This window comes from Colletotrichum scovillei, assembly GCF_011075155.1.
Source record: "Colletotrichum scovillei strain TJNH1 chromosome Unknown Contig00012, whole genome shotgun sequence".
Lineage (NCBI taxonomy): Eukaryota > Fungi > Ascomycota > Sordariomycetes > Glomerellales > Glomerellaceae > Colletotrichum > Colletotrichum scovillei.
This window is the reverse complement of record NW_023336270.1, coordinates 727,110-746,166: the sequence shown is the minus strand read 5'-3', so window position 1 is coordinate 746,166 and position 19,057 is coordinate 727,110. Positions and strand designations below refer to the sequence as shown.

The window sequence follows — 19,057 nt, the reverse complement described above, 5'->3', positions numbered from 1 at the left end:
CCAGAAACTCTCGTCTAGATTTCCAGGGTTCAATTCAGGGGGGGTTTGGGGAGGATGATTGGCACTGGGCATCCACGCAATCCCTCATTTCCTTTCCCGTAACCTGGCAAAGTTGCCCCGAATTGCTGCTGAAAAGGTTGGCTCAATGATCTATCGCGCCGGCCAACAGTGACTGTGCACGACCCAGACACCAAGGAAACGTGAGGGATGACTGTCTTGGCATGCCAAGCCATCACGGCAAACCGCGACTCAGGTCAACTCACTTTCACTCACTGAGTCTGATTCCTCATTCACTCACTCACTCAGACCAGTTCGCCTCATTCAGACTTCAATGTCGCCTTTGCCCGTGCCAGCGCTGATCTTCTTGACCGCTTGGCACGGCACGGCAAGCAGGCCACGCCAGGAAAATGACGAGCTTGAAGCCAATCCCCCAGAAGGTGGTATGAGATTGAGGATCATCTCGATAAACTTCCACCGCCATGCCCGCGGGCGCGCTCACCTGATCATTTTCATAGTCTGCGATACCCCACGAGTAAGACACAGTGACTCAGCTCTTCTCCAGGTGATGCTCCGGGGGATCGTCGTCGGTTGCTCGACCGTCAACGTCGTTCAAGGACTAGAACGACCAAATGTCCAATACTGAGAGCGATCTGCGGCTGGGCCCGTACGACGGTGCCCAGTAGCTCCGACGAACCTTGAAAGCGTGAAAGCGGTCTCGAACTCTCGAGCGGTACCGTGTAGTCTTGGTGTTTTGCTATGCAGGTATACTATTTGATGCCACGGCTGGGCTTCTTCTTGACCGAACCACAATCAGTCATGCATAGACCTTGACACTTTCATCAATGGCGCGGGCGGCCTGCCTTGGTGTCTTCCCGGTACCAAAACCGCCCTCATCGGGATCGCATACTACCGGGTACGCAGCGCTACGTCGTTTGCCTTGCCCAGAGCATTGGCGGTGCTTCGGCCAAGGCTGCTCGTCCCACGCAAGGGGATGTGAAAAGGGCGATGGAACAAATGGAAATACCAATGCTGGGCACGCACGCACGCACGCACGCAGTAATCGTCGCGGCCGAGTCGGCCAGATTGGCGGCTTGGCATTTCTGTGGAGGGGCAGCGCAAGCCCTTTTTCACTTTTCACTTTTTTCTGATTTATTTATTCTCTTGGCGGTCCTCATGTCTTGGCATTGCAGTGAACGTGCCGAGTCGGAGAGTTCCGTACCTCATTGCCGGTACTTACCCAGGTCCGTATGTGATTTATTCTTCAGCCTTTTGATACAATGCATTTGCGGCTCAATTGCCGATAGTGAAAATCTTGGAAACGGCATCGATATCCGGTCTGCAAACTTACTTACAGTATGGTCAATGGTACCGGTCTGGGCGGGATATCTCACTCTGAAATCTCCAAGAATCTTTTCCCCAGGTTTTTCCGGTTCCACCACTCCTTGGGTGTTTGGAGGTCACGCGGTTAGCAACGGCATTGGCTGCAAATTGCTCTCTGACTTCACATTGCCTCAATAAGATAGCAAATGATGGGTTACATGAGTGATAAATCATAAGTCGTGATATAACGCGAATACGTACACTTTCTCCCAAAAGTCACAACCGAAACACTATTTCCCGTCTGTACGGGGAATGCGTCGGGTAACAAGGAATATTGTAGGAAGATAAACCAGAACCTTCCGTCAATGTGTAGGGTTCTGGAAGATCTGTGAGACCTGGAATATCGTGTTGAGCCATTCAATTGTTTTCTAGCTATATGTGCATCATTATGGCAGTTCTTCCATCGACACGACGCATCTGTGATCTTGCCTAGTGAACCCTCTCGACGACGTCTCCAGAAGCCCTACCGAGACCGGGTTCCGAGTGCAACCTCGCCTGTCCATCACGCCGTCTGAGAATGAAGACTCGGAAGAACTGTCGGATGCTAGGCGCGCAGGCCGTAAAAATGCCCACGCCTATCTCAATTATCGACCACGTACAGATTGGTAGCGAGTTCACTAACGTAACACGGTCGTATGAGCGAGGGCAAGCAGGTAGGCATTAGACTCGACAAGGCCTTACCTGTGAAGTTGTATGTCCCTTGAAGGTCTTCGGTGAGGAGTCTCAGTCGGACTGAGCTGGTGGCCGTAAGACTAGAATGAGAGATAAAGTCATTAGAAAATCCAAGACATTTGCCGAGGGTCAACCTTGCAGACGACTTACAAGAGACCCAGACTGAACATAGCCATCAAGCTAGTTTTCTTCTCCCATTTGAGATTCAGGCTCTGTATCTGCATCAGAGGCAGCGCGAGCACCCAGATATCCAGTCCAACCTGGATAGCTCCATGAGCTATTCCGATATCGACAATGTTCATGCATGTTCCCTGGCTTCGAGCGTCTTGTCTCCAAAGCGTCCAAGCGAGGTGAACCGGGTTACATTGAAAGATGCCGAGGAAAAGAAACATCACACCAATGATCAAATTGAATGCTTGCGTTGCCCAAAGTGCGTTTCTCAGCCGTTCAAAAGGGAATATTCGCTGATATAGGAAGAGGACGGATGCTTTCAACAGAGTTATCGTGCAATGGTAAAGGGCTTGCATAACGTAATATCCCTGTAAATAACTTTTAGGCATCCCACTAAGAATGGTAGATGTCATCATGGAGAAACTCACTTTGAAGTAGTTGGTGATTTGATCAGCGGTCAATGACCACATATTTTGACCAGCGCCGTTCCTGCCCTCTGTGGTGAAGGATCAGCCATCAGCAACACTCCTGTAATCTGAAGAAAGTTTCCAATCAAGCAACAACCTACCATACACATTCATCGGCACAAATGCTATGAGAAATGCCTATGTTCCGTCAGTTAGATGCTGTTGAAATGAGTTGATCAAGTGCACACTAACATAGGTGCCCATGATCATCCAATCGTCAGGTCCCCACGCAGAGACACCTGCAACCTTGACTGCCACTCGCATGAAGATTGACAGGGAAGCCAGCACAAAGAAGACCGCTAATGTAGGGACTTGTATTGAAACATAATCATTGACTTCTGGAAGCCCACATACTGTCCAAGTATAGTTCTGCGTGGCTATTGAGACCTGGTTAACTCGTAGCTCGCACCACCGCATGGAACATGAAGTCTTCCGCACTTACCTAAGGCATCAGCTGGTAAGCAGTTACTCGTGACGCAAGCATCCATGAAACTCATGTATGCCGTGTCATCACATAGACATGGGTGATTTGCCGTGGGACATGATGAGATGCTCAAGCCTTGAACGAGGCATGATTGCTGCCGTTGGGTACCCTATTAGTCACAAAGGAAGGGGTCTCAAGTTTAGGTGGTTCGACATACAGCGCATGATGGAAGTTTGTCAATCGACGGTGCCTGAGCTGCTACCACTCCTAGAAGGAGGAGGAGATGCCACGGTAGCATGCGAAGTGAATGCATCGCGATCAAAGATACAGTCCCTTGGAGTCGAAGCTCCTGATGCCGGTTAGTGAACCCCGTCCGCTAAGCGAGAGACAAGAACCCAACGGATCGTTCGCAGGTTTAAGCGGCCATGAATGTTGTGTTTGGTCGGGTTGAGATACGGCTTGCAATATTAGGATTGTAATTGATGGGCGAGGTGGCTTGGAGTTGATGACCATGGTCGGGTTGTCGCGATTAGCAACAACTTGGTTGACGCGCCGATCGCTCACAGTTCCTGGCCAGACCATTGGCATATCTCATGAAGCCGGCATGTGAGGTGGCTTACACTCGCATTGTTCTCTGAAAGAAATCATTTTTGAGAAACCGGAGAAGGTCTAGCGTTGTTGATTTGGAGTATCATACCGTGTTTTCTGTTTTCAGTGGGTATGTTTTCATTGTACTTTGGGCATAGACTCGTTCGGATTAGCGATGTGCCGGTGTACTTGTTGTCTTGACTTTCTTGATCAAAGAGGACCCGAAAGTGCGGTTCAAGTAGGGCTCAAATTACAGACTCATACTAAGCATCCAACTCATCACCAAGTTGCAGATTGTCCTTGTCGTCTTCAAAGTTCCGTCTCGGATTGCTCCGGGCCGTGGCCCACTTTCATCGACTTCGTCCATCGGACCCGATCCCCAATCTCCGGCCGAATCAGACTCAGAATGGGTTCTCCGACTGCGCCGTTTGGGAACATCCTATCCCAGCAGCTGAAAAGTCAAATTCCCGAACGACTTTGCTTGAGGCGACTTAGGTCCTTCGTTCCGTGGTCAAAAACGAAGAAGGCCATTCCCAAGGCTCCAGCCCAGCCGCCTTTGTCAACCCAATTCGCAACGGTCATCTAAGGGCATTGTTGACCAAGACTGTACGGATATCCTGCGTTCACTTTCCAACGAAGGCCCTGCCCATCTTCAACAATTGCCATGCCTCAGCCAACATTGATCGCTTTCATGTCTCCATTCGCTGGCCTACTCTATTCCTCATCACATCATCGCCGCGGAACAAGGCCCAGAGAAACATTGACGTCAGCCAACCGGCCCAGCTGCCGTAAAGTCTTGGTAGGGAAGCAGAGCTGACGCACGCAGTGGAGTCGCGCGGTCCAGCACTGCCGCAAGGCCCAACGATGGACCCCTGAGAGTTGTCTTGTCAGCAACTGACAACAAACTCCGGGGCCCTGTTTTCTCCAACTTTAACGCTTCCCGTCCCGTCCGTTGAGCTAAAGACGCGCCGTCTCCAACTACCCCTCACACCATCTTCTCAGTTTATCTCATCTCGTCCCATCTCATCAGCGGATATATTCATAGGATTTACGAGGTTTTCTCAAGGTCTTGTCAAGGCTCAAGATCTACAGAGAAGCCATTCACTCGCCTCTCATGGGATCCTGCTGTTCGACATCCGACGACTCGTCACAGCACGAACTCCAACAAGCACGCCCCGCCCCGCCGCCTCAAAACCAGAACAACATGCCGCCGCCGCGCGACCACATCGTCACGCTCGAGAAGAAATGGGGCTACCACGCCATTGACGGGTATGAGCTCAACAACAACACCTGGGGCCTCGAGAGCGCGACGTCGGGCTCACAGCGCACGCACTACGACGGTCCCAGCCCGCCCGGTGCGTCGGGGGCCCAAGGTATCTCGTGGTCGACGGACTGGGAGTGGCAGGGCGGCGAGCACAACGTCAAGTCGTACGTCTACGGCGCGAGGCAGTTCCAGCGGCGGCTCTTAAGTGAGATCCAGGCGCTGCCGACGGAGGCCGAGTGGCATTACAGCACGTGGGATGTAAGGGCCAATGTGGCGTATGACATCTTCACGGATCCCGATAAAGACCACGCCAACAGCAGCGGAGAATTCGAAGTCATGATTTGGTGAGTTTGATGTTTGGCATATGAATGAGATCCATCGGCTCACAAGGGTTTCGTCTAGGCTGGCAAAGTTGGGTGGTGTGTGGCCCATCAGTGAGTCCAAGGCGCCCATCGCGCATGTCGAGATCTGCGGGCATCAGTGGGAGGTTCACTTTGGTTACAACCACGGCGGCGCGATGAAGGTGTACAGCTTCCTGCCCGTCAACGGCCCCATTCAGCACTTCAACGCCGACGTGAAGCAGTTTTTCAACTTCCTGAGCCACCAGTTCCAGTTCCCCCAACACAACCAGTACATGCTCGGTAAGTCTCTTCCCCGTCCTGCCTGTCGGGCCACTAGAACTCCAGGCTAACAGAATGGCCAGTCTACCAGCTCGGTACCGAGGCCTTCACCGGCGGTCCTGCACAATTCGTTGTGCCCAAGTTCATCGCCGATGTCATCTAGGTATAGGCACTAAGATGCGGCCAATGATACTTGCTGCTTCATGATACCAAAAGAATCCGTCATTAGACACGTATGCCTTGAAAGGAGGCACTCGTTGCTTCTATAGTCTATAGTAGTAATACAAATACAACACAGTTTGAGGGAAGATGGTTCAGCACCGCCTTCAAGGGTATCACGCAACACAGTGGTCAGCACCGGCAGTTACCAACAGCTTAGCGTACTGCTGATGCAAAAAGACTGCGGGCCCTGGTAGTGGGGCATCTTTACCGTCGCTCACTCCATTGAGGAGTATTGACTTGAGCTTGAAGCTGACGACTCGGGCCTGTCGGTCGAGGTCCGCGTCTAGGGTTATAATACTATCCAACTCGCGTGGGCCATCGGGCGCCACCCTGGGAGAGAGCCCGCCCCGCAGCAGGATGCTGCTTGGAGACTTTTCGATGACAATGAAGTCATCAGCAAAAGTCGTGCCTGGTCAAGTCAGCGAGGGGAACATTGGAGTATGGGCAACACGCATGACCAATGTCGGGAATGAAACCTACCGACTGGGTAAGTGCTCTTCAACAGCTCCTCTTTCTCCCAGAGGTCCCCTGCGTTTGACTCGTCTTTACGGGCCATCTCCATGATTTTGCGTTGAATGTTGAATGCTTGTGTATAAAAGTCAGCTTCTCGTCGTATCGCCCTCACCGCACAAGGCAACATGCTCACCATATCGTCCCCAGACACCAGCAGAATACGTTTCCACAAGCTTTGAGCCTCCACTAAGCGCGTCCTCAACAAGATCCGGCCGCAACTTGTCAAAAGGAACTGTGCGGTAACAGCAGTCGTGAAAGTCGGGATTGTTCTTTGGATTGACCTTTTTGAGAAGAGAGTGCTGGAAGAGGGAGTCGTTGGCCGGGGTGAAGTTGTCGTCGAACGCGCACTGACGCGTCCAGAGGTGAAAACCGGCGGCACCTGTGATTGTGGCACCTGCGGCGAACTTGGAAAAGGTCGCTAACCTGGCTTTTGAGAAGAAGTAAGCCATCACGACGCGATTCAATCAGGAGTTGAAATGAATGAAGTTGATTGGACAATGCGAAACATGCAAGATGATCAAGATGGATGGGAGGGGAGGCTACAAATTGGGGATCGTGACATTAAAGTCAATTCCTACGATCTAGGTACGCGGTAGAAATCCAGAACCCTTTCTCCGGGTCGATCCGTCCCATAACCCCGGAGGATAATTCTCTTCAGGTTTGGATCGGACTTCTTACCTCATTTCCAAGGGGTCTCGCGCCTTCGGCTTTCGGATTTCGGATCTGCCCCAGGGGAACACTTTTCTCTCACTGTTCACTAAACCAGAAGAGCGCCACTCTGCCGACGGGAGACCCACTCGGGCTCCGAGTCCGCCGGGGTTTCCGAGGGCGCCGAATGTTACCGGCGGATGTCGAATGACGCCGAACGATCGGGCCCGTCAAATAATCAGATCTACCGCCTTATAGTATGGAGGCTTCACAACAGAAGAGCCGAATTCTCTATAATTCAAAGTTGTCAGGTGTGGGTCACTGACTTCAGTTGTCGCAATTCTTCCACAGTCGTACAAACAGTCTTGCTAACGACAAGTAACCACACAATGTCCCTTACTCGAAAGTTCGGGGGCTCAAGGGCGAGTCACGTCCTGACGAGCGTTTACAATAAAGACTCAACATGCATCCAGAGCTTTGTCTAACTTGGCTACGATCACAACTCTTGCGCCGACGGTTTCCGTTCGTTGAATGTGCATGTCTGAGTCTGATTACCAAGGCTGTTTGCCAACCGATTAGCAACCAGTCACATGTGCTCCTGTGGCTCACACCTCAGTCTCAATTTCGGAATCAATCGACTCAGTATGAGTATGCAAAGATGACATCTCCTGTGAAATGGTGAGATCAGCTATTTAAGCAAGGACCGTCAACAACATTCACGGCGCCTGTATATTGCTATCTTGTCATCAAACCAACAAACGATTTCAACTTAACTGCTATCAAAATTCATAAAAACCAATTCAACTTCAGTACGGAACTAAAACATTTCGAAGATTCTCACAAATTGACTAAAAAGCAGTCTGCCCAGGATGCCTGGCTACGCGACGATCTGCCCGAGATGTGGCAGTCCCTCATTCAAGCGGGGCATCTGCGAGCATTGTGGCAAGACTGGACCACCAGATAACTTACCAAGTAGCGAAGGTTCAAGTCCATGGTTCCTTTCAATGATACTTCTGATCGCTTTCGTCAGGATATCATATATGATGGGACTAGGATAGGCTTGCCGTGACGGCGAGTCGCTGTACATTCTGATCGCAGTAGAGAGTGATCAGAGGAAGGTCGTCTACTACGAAGGATGTCCCGGAAACCCTAGTTATCGCAGTCAGTATTAGATCCAATAGAGCAACGAGTTCTTACTATTAGTGATGAGCAACTGTATTTTTCGTGTTTGATCAGAGTGACAGAGATTGAGCTATCGAGACTTGAACATCAAGCGTTAAGACCTCCCAGGAGGCACGGCTATGCAGATTGGCCCGATGAGTATACAAGCCGTGGACAACCATGAACATATGATTTCGATGATGGTCTAGGCTGGCGAAGATGTATACTTTGTATTTTTGATATCAGGCGTTGACCAAATGATTCCCACTTTTCATTCCTGGACCGCCATACCTTTGCATGTTCTCAACATACCTGCATGGTACTTTTTCAAAGGCTGTGAATCTGCATGCTGACATGCAATGCTGCCCAGCACAAGCGGGGATGCACCACGTGATGCATGCACCGTCACGAGACGGTCAGCCGTGGGAGAGACTTTTCGCGTCACCAAAATCGTAGGAAAGCTGTCGGAAAGCATGAGCCTCCGGACCAAGTCAAAACAACTGTTATTGCGAACCTACATGTACTAGACAGCATACTTCGTGAAGGTGGACAAGACCCTCGTCTGGCAGCTTGATACAAGATGGAGGCCGACCAGTTGGCCGTCAGACTCGACGATTTGAAGGCCATCGCCGATGCCACCTTTCGATTGACCTTTAGCTTCACCAAACGCGACGGCAAGTTGAAATCAGAGATCCGGGCCGTTGCCAACGAAATACAAGACATCGCGGGCTTGTTGCATCGACTTTCTTTGTTAGCATCAGGACTTGAAGATACTAAGGACCATGATTCGGACATCAATGCTGCCCCGCCCCCACTGATATCATGTCGCACCACTTTGGAACAACTAGGGGGATCGCTAAGGAGACGAACGACTAGATCGGACGACGACGGATGCGAACAGAAACGGGGCGCCGCTGTCAAGTGGCCATTTACAAGGGCCTGGACAACAGATCTATTGATTGAGCTGAGTGAGCAAAAGAAGACAATTTCAGAGGGATTGGATGGAGAATCAATCGCACATCTGCTACAGCTACTATCAAGAGGGAAGTCTGTGGCAACCATACGTGACGAAGACTGGATATCCGAAGTTTTTACCGACTTTCTCCAATCCTCTGGCTATTTTCAAGGCATCTATGTGGTCCTTGATACTTTTCTACACGTCCGAGAAGAGTCATACATCAAGATACAAGATCGGTATAAACACTTGCCAATACAGTCGAGCTTTTTCCAAGAAGACGAGTTCGAAAATTGGCTTGATAAGGGAGGATCACACCTTCTCTTCACAGCTCCTCCGGGCGGGGGGAGGACCGCCTTCACCGGCGCACTAGCACGGGAAACCTTTCGGCGACGCCGTGCACGAACTGTTGTTGTACCCATCTACTTTGAGCTTCTAAGTATAAGGGCTAGATGGAATAGATGGACCACGGATATGAACATACTTAGCACCATCGTTGCTCTGATCGCGCGCCAGAATCAGGGCGCGTTTGAAGTCTTACGCCGATATCGTCGCAACCTAAATATCCAACCGAGATGGGCAACAAACGGAGCGAGCATGGAAGGACTGAAAGGTGTTCTTTGGCAAATGTCAACTTTCTTTGAACATGTCTTGGTCATTGTAGACTGCTCAAAGTCTGGCGGAGATGGCATCGTACCGATGATCGCCTCTTTGATAAAGACTTCCAAAGAATCCGCACCGAACTTCAGTTTGGCAGTGGTTTGTCAAGACCTCGAGTCTATTCGGGAGTCCTTGGGTGATTCCGTCCTTAAATGCGACATTGCACCATCCATAGCCATCTTGCAGGCTTTCGCTGCCACCGAGGTAGAAAGGCGAGTCAGGACGGGGGCTCTGCGGTTCGAACGGACAGCAATGAAGGATGCTACGATCCGCAAACTCAGCGTTGGTGGCGACTACATGTAAGCCAACGAAGCTCTCGCGAACCGTGTAAGGCTAACAATCAAGACAGCTTCTGGAAGATCGCATATCAACTTGACCACCTCTGCTCCTTGCAGTTCCACTCTGAGCAGGTTGAGTTTCTGGAGAAGCTCCCATGCTCGCTGTACGACACATACCGTTTAACGCTGGAAGAGTTTCAAAAGCGGACGCCAGCATCTCGAAGCTTGATTCTAAAGGCTTTGCAACTGACGAAAAGTTGGCGCCGCGAACTGAGTGTCCAAGAGTTCTGCCAAGCCCTTTCAGTTTCAGGCATTTCCGGGCTAGATCCTGAGATGTTGGAGTATCCGGAGGTGGACGAATCAGAGGTTCTGCGACAATGCAGTCCTATGATCAAAAGATCGCTGGATGGCGACAAGTTTGTGTTTGCGCACGACTCAATTGAAATGTTCCTTAGTTATATCGACCAATCCAGCGATTTGGCCGCATACCGTATCACGACTTCCGAAACGAATCGGCTTCTTGCTACCTGTGCACTCAAGTTCCTGACTTTAGGTCATTTCGCTCGACTTCCAAGCTTATCGTTGTCAGAAGCGGATTACATCCGGACCAGGAACGAGAGATACCCCTTTTATAAGTTTGCTGCACTGACTTGGCACAAAATTGCTGTCAGTAATTGGGGGGACCCAGAATTTGTCGTGGAAGCCATGGCGCTTTTTGATCCCAAACAGACAACAAATTTCAAGGCTTGGTGTCTTGAGATCTGCCGCCAATACAGAGTAAATGGTGGCTGTAGCAATTGGAGAGGACGGAAAGACAGAGGCACACTCAAGAGGCCCCCATCTATTTGCTCTGAAACTACGGAAGTCAACTCTTCCGCCGCAACATGGTCGAACAAAGATTCAGGAGATAGCACTTCAGATACTCCGCCTCATCTGGAATCATCATCCTCCGCAAGTCCTCCTGTGAGGAAGAAGATGTCCAAACGATCTTGGGCAGCAGGTCAGACAAGGCGCCTTGCACGTGTGCTAAGGCGTGGCGACTTTACTCCTTTACACATGGCTGCTCTTCTGGGCATCGATGCTGTCTGCTTGGAGTTAATTCGAATCGGAGAAAATTACAATCGACCGAGCAAGATAGGGACCCCTTTGCAGTGTGCGATTGGAGGTACTTTACTCATAGGTGACCACGACATCCCGGCGGGCAATTCTCCTTTGCCACCCTGGCTCGACCGACCACGTAAAAGCACTATTGAGCTGCTGATCAATGCGGGAGCGGACTGTACACGAGATTTGCCTAGTCAGGCATACCCTTGGAGTACTATTGGTGCTTTAGCCCTGAAGGCCTCAGAATGGGCTAGGAACTCTAAAATCTTCGCGGTTGTCGTTAGAGGAGGTGCTCAACTGCACGATGACATTATCGCTGTGTTCAGGTCGATCTGTCGCAAGTGGTCAAAGCATAAAGATCCAGGAGCCAAGAAACATATTCAGGACATATTGGAAATCTTAAACGAAATGGTTGAGAAGAAAGAGGGCGAATCGCTGGCTTATCTCAAAGCTTTCCAGAAGGTGGTTTCGGAAACCACTGACATCGACATACCATTGCCTGTCTCGCAAGGCATCTCCGATGACATGCTTGTCCAACAGATGTGGAAATCAATCGACGATGACAACTTGAAAGCGATCGAGGATCAATATCAAAGCAACACAAGAATCAAGGACCTCCTGAAAGACGACATCTTGACGAAACTGCTCGACTTCGCTGTCACATGCTCAGCTGTCAACTGCTTGGACCACTTGCTCACAAATTACATGGCCGAAAATGGCCCACATAATTGGAAAAGCAAAGCAGTGCTTTATTGCGTCGAAGATGGAAAGCAAGAAGTCCTCTTATGCTTATTGAAGAATGGTGCCCAAACCATGAGAGCCAATGCGAGAGGAAGCACCATCTGGCATCTCGCAGCTGCTAAAGCTACCTCATCTGGGATTCTCAAAATCTTGCTCGAAAACAGCGACGAGGCAGAACGGAAAGATGCCTTGAGAATGTTGAATGAGAGTGGCCGTACCGTGCTTGCCAAAGCCCTTGTCAGCAAACAGTACTCAAACGCCTCTATGATCCTGAAATACTGTGGAAAGGATCGTGCGTGCCTCAAGATCAGACATCCATCACTCCCTCACCTTGTGGCAAGTATTCAGGATAGCGTCTTACTCAAGGAGTTGCATGACTGCGAAATGTTCGAATTTGTGGCTAAAGATACGCCTCTCAATTACTTCCATATAGAAGATTTGGCAGGTGTGGAAGCGGCTCGCCAACTTCTGGAAGTTTTTCCCTACCCTTGTTCCGGTCAGCCTCCAACGCCCTTGAGGACATACCTGTCAAGATCCGACTTGAACATCTACAAGAAAGAAATTGTAACGCTTCTTGTCCAGAAAGAGCTGTCGGCCGCACCTATCGTCAACGGTGTTCATACCTGGCAGTACTTCTGCAAAAGCGTGCGGGGTTATTTCAGAAGAGCATCAGAAGCTGAGGCCTGGGAAGTTGTCGAACTTGTGAAGCTCATGGTCCACCTCAGTTGCATGAACGCTTATGAGAAAGCTAGAGAAACATCTGGGCTGGTAGAGATCGTTTGTCTCTTTGATGTCGAATTGATGCCGAGGGCATTTACACCTGACAACGACGCTGTACTTGCGACTGAAGAGATATTCGGCATTGTCTACGATACAACAACCTTACCTCAGTACTACAAAAGTAGTGGTATGGATATAAAGGTCATCAAGTGGACTATTGCTCACAATTCCTGGCACCTGTTTCGTCGTCTTATCCACATGGATATTGATGTGCACAAGAGAGACAAGAGAGCAAACTTATTAGAGTACGTGTGCTCTCACGGTACCGAATTCAACGGTCATAGGATGCTCGCGAATCTTTTAGAACGAGCTGAGAAAGATCGTTTGAACGAGCTAAATCCCGACGAAAACCTTGGTCTCTTACATCTCCTGGGAATGCCATATGGCAAGGAGGACTTATCTTCAGATAGGAGTCCCTTGTTCGAACCTAGTTTTATCCCAATGGAAACCTTCAGTCAGTCACGAAGTCTACCTTGCCCTAGTACGCGTTTAGGGCCGGGAGGATTCGCGGCATTGAGGATACCACGCGACAACCCAAAGTTTAGCATACTCCAACGACTGCTTGACGAGCACGTGGATTGCCAGCTGCTCAGTAAAAGGGGTAATTTTTCAGCTTTGAGTACGCACATAAGATACTGTTATCTGGACACGGCACGCGTGTTACTTTTACGCGGATCACCAGAGATTCTCTCTACCTCTGACAAGTTTGGGTGGACTCCTGTAGCGTGGGCATGTGCGCATGGCTACACGGATATCATCGACCAGATGGTTGAATCCTCCTGCTCTGAATCTATTTGGGGCTTTCGGGTTGAGGTGACATTGGGTGTCGAAGGAGCCCCCTCATTAGCGAAGCCCTACCGTGGCGTCTGCGCTTTGCACCTTGCGGTACTTGCCTCGACAAAGACTGTGTCGTTTCTTCTGGATCGCGGTTTTGCCTCCGACCTTGACATCACTGATGCACATTTGCATACCCCTCTACACTTTGCAACAATGTTTGGGCAGTTGAAAACTATCCAAGAACTTGTTTCCCGGGGGTCAAATATCAACGCTAAAGACTGCGACGGATGGACCCCCTTGCACTTCGCGATCCATCTCGAGAAGAAAGACACTGTTGAGCTCCTTCTGGAGCTCGGCGCGGCCCATATGGAAACGAAGAAAGGAGAAACGCCGCTCGATCTTTCTATGTCCAAGGAAGAATACTATATCAAACGAGTTAAAAGGTCCATCCAACAAAGCCTGAAGACTGGCGCAGAAATCCACTGTCACAAGCAGTGGCTGTCCTCTCTCTCGCGGGCCATGGAAACGGCCATCATTGACGGCGATACCAAAACTTGTAGGAAACTTCTTACGGAAGGTTGCCCAGTGGACATCAAGATGAGATCTTGCCATACTTGCACAGCTCTCATTTTCGCTTTGTCACGTAATGAGGTGTCTGCGAACATCGTAGACACTCTGGTGGAACACGGAGCAAGTTTCCGTGGAACTACCTGTGCCCGCCATACGTGCGGAAATTTCAAGCGATACGGGATCCGCCATTTCAGCGACAGAACTTCAGAAAACTCCTCATCTTCCTCATCATCTGATAGTGATGATAACAAAAAGTACCGGCAGTATGGCTGGCCATCGTTTGGATCTACCAGTCTTGACATGCTCATGTGGGAGGATGATTTGTTCGAGAAAATCTCGACATGGCTATGCTCCGTTCCGGAAGAAGACATGATCTGGCTCATTGACAATTCCATAGCCGTCCATGTAGCTGTGGATCGCGGCAGCCCCAAGGCTCTACAAGTCCTTTTGTCTCACGCTGCTAAGATCGGCGATGGGTGTCACAGAAACTTGGCTTATGAGCTTGTGAACAGGACTGGATGGCATTCTGGGGCCTACGTAGCCTCGCCTCTTCAGGACGCAGTCGATGCTTGCAACCTAGAGCTTGTTCGCCTTCTCCTCGAACATGGAGCAGAAGTTGACAAGAAAACCACACTGAAGGGAACTGCCCTTCATCAAGCCGCGAATCAGGAAAACATCGAGCTCGCACAACTTCTTTTGGAGCACGGAGCCTCGCTTGTATCCAGAGATTATAACCGCGGATTCACCCCACTGGAAGAAGCAGTTCAGTCTGGCAACACTGAGATGGTAAACCTCTTTTTGGATCGTGGGGCATCTGTCAGATATCCTCAATACGCTGACACATGTTTGGTGTGTGATTCGACGGAAACTGCAGTTCTGATGTTGAAATCAGGCATCCCTCTTCAAACGATAGGAAGGTATGGCGGACCCCTCTGGGCACCGGCGTGTCTGAAAATCCGGCTTGCCACTTTTATTTTCAACTCCGATTATGGTCATGCGATAGCATCCGAGGTGAATGCCTCAAGGCTTTGGCAGATTCTATCCTACGCCTATTGCGTTGGAGAGAGGGTTCGTGTCCGGGGATTTCTTCGTCTGCTGTGTCGGCGAAGTGGACACGGATCCATACGAGGGATGACTGAGTCCGATGGAATAGGCAGCGAAAGATCATATGGCGTGTTGTGCTTCTTTGCTGACTTCGGACTTGTTGAAGAGGCCAAGTTGCTGCTAGACTTGGGTTGCAACATTGAGTTCGAGGGAGCTTCGACTGGCACTGCGCTAATGGCAGCAGCTCATGGGGGTCGGCTAGACGTAGTCAAAATGCTCGTCTATGCAGGAGCACGGATATGGTACGAGAAGGATGGATTAGGCAGGAGTGCAGTTATTGCAGCTCAGGATTTCCCAGAAATCGTAAGCTGGCTGTTGGTTGGAAGATTTACGGAGCAGGCGAAAATTGAGGTGGCCCCGCCTGGCTGGGTGACGAACCAACAAAGCGAGATTCGCCCCTGGAGCGGATATCGTCTTGGCAAGTTTTCTTTGTCAGGAAAATACGCTCGGCACTGGGGAGATTCGAGCTTGAGGTGGTTGTCGTGTTTGGAAAAGGCACGAAGGAACTTGCGGGGGAAAGTTGCCGTATCAAGGTCGTGGGACAGAGAAGATTGCTAGGAAACGAGTGACAATAGGTAAACCTAAATGAGTTTTCCAGGATAAGAAACCGTCACATGCTAGGATTCGTCTGCATTGCATCATGCAGTGCTCCCGAATCAATGTGGTAAAACACCAACAATGCATGCGGAAAAGACCTTCACTCGGATTAACCGGCTGGTAGACAGGTACGACACCGACAGCAGACAAAGGCACGTAAAATGGCGGCAAACGTTCCACGACCGTAGCCAGTGCGCGTATAGTCGTTAGACCAACCGTGACAAGACCGTAAGTCCGGTCCAGCGGACTGTAAGTCCAGACTTCCAACGACTGTCATGCAGGTCGGTAAGAAGGAACGAATCTAACCCGATCGATCCTTGCAATTTTTTCAACTGCCGTAAATACGAGCGTGATTCCGCCCTACTGAGACTGTGTTCCAATTGTGACCATCTTTCTCATTTTTGAGGTCAAGTCGTGGGTAGTCATCAAGATGGGCAGCATATTCTCGAAGACCGCGCCCAAGGCACCAGCAACAGTGGCTACAGACACGATCATCCCCTTGAACCCCAATGATGACACTGCCTTGAACAGGGGCATTGTCATGGGCTTCATGATGCGCTTTGATAACGTCTTGAACCCAGAAAGGCTGCACTCGTCACTTACGAAGTTGCTAGGCCGTGAAGGATGGCGAAAGCTTGGTGCTAGATTAAGACTGAACGTAAGTTTCGATCTCAAGTATTCGAGAATGCGCGGGGACAGCTACTCACATATACGACAGTCTCAGAAGAAGCTTGAGTACCACGTGCCTCAGCTATACAATTCGGAAAGACCAGCTATTGCATACTCGCACCAGACGCACGACTGCAGCATCAAGCATAATCCGCTTGCTTCGCAGCTACCGAAAGCAACTTCAAGGCCAGCAGTTATAGGGACTCCACCAGAAAAGTTCCAGGATTTAATGCGAAGATCAGATGGCCCCAAGTCGATGCAAGACTACATCTATCGCGATGAGCCTCAGCTGAGTCTGCATATCGTCTCCTTCGATGACGCGACGCTTGTCAGTTTGACATGGCTGCACACTTTATGGGATGGGATCGGAAGACAGGAGCTTCTGACTGCGTGGACTGCCATCCTCGAGGGTCGCGATGACGATGTCAAGGCCTTCCACGGATTTGGCACAGATCCCCTGACGGAGCTGGGAACGAATCCTACAGAGCCATTTGTTCTGGCTGACCAGCGCCTTTCAGTCTGGGGACTGGCCCGAATCGTCCTGGGGTATGTTTGGGACATCCTCCGTCATCCTTTTGAAGAATCTCGCATTGCTTGTATACCAGCAGCGTACATCGAAACACTCAAGAAAAAGGTCAACCAAGAGTTGAGTGAACAGAGCGCCGGCCCAGAAAAGTTATTCGCCAGCGAGGGAGACATCGTTACCGCCCTTGTCGGCCGCCTATGGTCGCAGCATCTGCCTGCAAATACCAATAAACCGATTGTCCTCGGAAACGTCATCAATATACGTCCTGCGCTTGCTCAGGACATTCTTCCAGAAAACACCGCATTTATATCAAACGCCACATCCCTGATCTTAACCACCATCACCGCGGAGGACCTCTGGACAAAGCCGCTGAGCTACACGGCTGCCGCGGTACGACAATCTATTCAGGAGCAAGGGACTAGGGCGCAAATTGAAGCTCGCAAAGCCCTAGAAAAGAAGCATTCTGCAACTTTCTTTGGTGACAAGAACATGCATCAGATTTTACTGTCAAACTGGGGCAAAGCCAAATTCTTCGAGACAGACTTCTCTTCCGCCGTCGTCGAGCCTCACTTAGCCTCTATTGCTCAACCGCACAAACTTGGGAGCCCCTCGCTGATTCTCAGTGCGAACTATGTCAGTGGCTTCCCACTTCGATTTGCGGGTCCGATAATTGGCAAGGACTTGGATGGCAACATTTGGTGGGGTGGCACTTTGCGGACAGGTCTTTGGGACAGAATTGCGCAAACTTTGGAAGATCAGGGTTGGTATTTGGTTACCAAGTAGTCCGCTTGATTCTATCTGCACCACGGCACCACCGCAGATCTATCTCTTGTCTATATCTGGATAGCTGGCTTGTTGAGCTCTAGTCAGGTCTGCTCGGGGATTCTCCTCGTTATGTTAGGTACCCAATTTACATGATTATTTCCCCAATAGTAGTTTCAGGCCCTTCAAGGCTTGCTCATTAGCCGTGAACAAAATGCCACCGGCCAAAACCGTTCGTCCCAGTCGCATGACTGTTCCCCTCCAAAGGCCCTTGACTCCATCCTCGGCCATGATCGCTCGAAATGACTCCATTGTGCCCACGGCTTTGGCCTGTTGAGCCTTTGTCTTGATCGTGTCAAAGGGTTGCGTCGCTACGGTCGTGACTGTGCCAGCAAGCGCGCCGTTGGCGAAGCTCATGATCGGACCCTCAGGGCTGATTCCCCTGCTACGCTCAAAGTCTTTGATGATACTGTAGCTGCCGAGGCGAAATCCCGTGGTACCGATTTGTTTCAGGGTCGTGGTTATATAGCCGCGCCAAAGAGCCTTCAGGACTCCTTGTTCTCGCGTCAGAGTTTGAATGCAATTTATTGCACCCGTGAATCGTCGCGTCGTCTTGGCATCATCGATGAGCGCTGTCTTGATGCGCTCGCTCGGTGTGACAATGATCGTGCTGCTGACGATCCCGGCTACCATTCCTGACGCGATACTTTGCATGGGTCCTAGCGTATGTGTCTTCTTGTCTTCGAATACGGAGCGAATGCTGTCAAACGCGACGAACCTCACCGCATCCTTCCCGATAGACCCCACGATCATCGTGCTGCATCCCTTGTAAAGCGCTGGCAAGCCCTCATCGCGCGCAACGCGCAGAACAATCGCGAAAGGGTTTCTTGTCCCTTTCTGGTGCCCATAGAGCTGTACTCGCGTCTTGGCGAACTCAAAAGGGTATGTGCAGGCGGCTTCTACACCGCCGGCGATACCTCCCGCGGCGAGTGAGAGTAGCGGCGATGTCTTGCCGTCCGCCGGAGCGACCATCGCGAATCCAGATCTGCCCCCGGGGCGTGTCGATTTTTGAGTTTTGTTTGAAAGCAGCGCTCTTGATCTCTACAGAATTCGAGATAAAAATAAGCCGGCTGGTCGTAATCTTTGGACTCAATGTCGGAGAAATATGTCGATGATTTATGAGGGTTGCGACGAACGGCCCGGCCCGGTGTTCGCCTCGGTTAATTGTCGGCCTCGTGGAGACGCTTATCGCCGGATGCTCTTCAAGCTACGTCAGTACCTTAGTGTGCGGTATTGGCTCGCCGCTAAAGAAAACCCCGGACTCGTTCTTCAAGTTGTCGATACACCTGATGCGCCTTACACGCCACACACTTCGTCACTCACCATGCGAGCACTACCAATAGT

The 19,057-nt window shown here is 50.6% G+C and overlaps 6 protein-coding genes across 6 annotated transcripts; 3 read left to right on the top strand and 3 right to left on the bottom strand.

The window, feature by feature from the left end:
* Positions 1-1,809: 1,809 nt before the first annotated feature.
* HER10_EVM0011467 (CFEM domain-containing protein) lies at positions 1,810-3,427 on the bottom strand (the record flags this gene model as incomplete). The annotated part of the gene is made up of 8 exons (XM_035480900.1): positions 1,810-1,997; positions 2,062-2,132; positions 2,203-2,591; positions 2,679-2,719; positions 2,792-2,828; positions 2,883-3,067; positions 3,133-3,268; positions 3,332-3,427. The coding sequence occupies 8 exons, from the start codon at positions 3,425-3,427 to the stop codon at positions 1,810-1,812; spliced, it is 1,143 nt and encodes a 380-aa protein (XP_035326351.1).
* A 1,267-nt stretch (positions 3,428-4,694) lies between these two features.
* HER10_EVM0006537 (glycosyl hydrolase family 12) lies at positions 4,695-5,880 on the top strand. Its single transcript, XM_035476120.1, has 3 exons — positions 4,695-5,310; positions 5,369-5,607; positions 5,670-5,880. Exons 1-3 carry the CDS (start codon positions 4,817-4,819, stop codon positions 5,747-5,749), a joined length of 813 nt encoding a protein of 270 aa, XP_035326208.1. The 5' UTR covers positions 4,695-4,816; the 3' UTR covers positions 5,750-5,880.
* A 41-nt stretch (positions 5,881-5,921) lies between these two features.
* On the bottom strand, positions 5,922-6,770 carry HER10_EVM0012781 (uncharacterized protein; the record flags this gene model as incomplete). Its single annotated transcript, XM_035482167.1, has 3 exons — positions 5,922-6,217; positions 6,289-6,393; positions 6,455-6,770. 3 exons carry the CDS (start codon positions 6,768-6,770, stop codon positions 5,922-5,924), a joined length of 717 nt encoding a protein of 238 aa, XP_035326385.1.
* Positions 6,771-8,710: 1,940 nt separating this feature from the next.
* On the top strand, positions 8,711-12,857 carry HER10_EVM0000130 (ankyrin-2 ankyrin; the record flags this gene model as incomplete). Its single annotated transcript, XM_035469925.1, has 3 exons — positions 8,711-10,044; positions 10,095-12,558; positions 12,774-12,857. The coding sequence occupies 3 exons, from the start codon at positions 8,711-8,713 to the stop codon at positions 12,855-12,857; spliced, it is 3,882 nt and encodes a 1,293-aa protein (XP_035326009.1).
* Positions 12,858-16,126: 3,269 nt separating this feature from the next.
* HER10_EVM0004099 (ankyrin-2 ankyrin) lies at positions 16,127-17,674 on the top strand (the record flags this gene model as incomplete). The annotated part of the gene is made up of 2 exons (XM_035473753.1): positions 16,127-16,354; positions 16,415-17,674. The coding sequence occupies 2 exons, from the start codon at positions 16,127-16,129 to the stop codon at positions 17,672-17,674; spliced, it is 1,488 nt and encodes a 495-aa protein (XP_035326138.1).
* A 135-nt stretch (positions 17,675-17,809) lies between these two features.
* On the bottom strand, positions 17,810-18,805 carry HER10_EVM0000732 (uncharacterized protein; the record flags this gene model as incomplete). The annotated part of the gene is made up of 1 exon (XM_035470501.1): positions 17,810-18,805. Exon 1 carries the CDS (start codon positions 18,683-18,685, stop codon positions 17,810-17,812), a length of 876 nt encoding a protein of 291 aa, XP_035326029.1. The 5' UTR covers positions 18,686-18,805.
* Between the last annotated feature and the right edge of the window lie 252 nt (positions 18,806-19,057).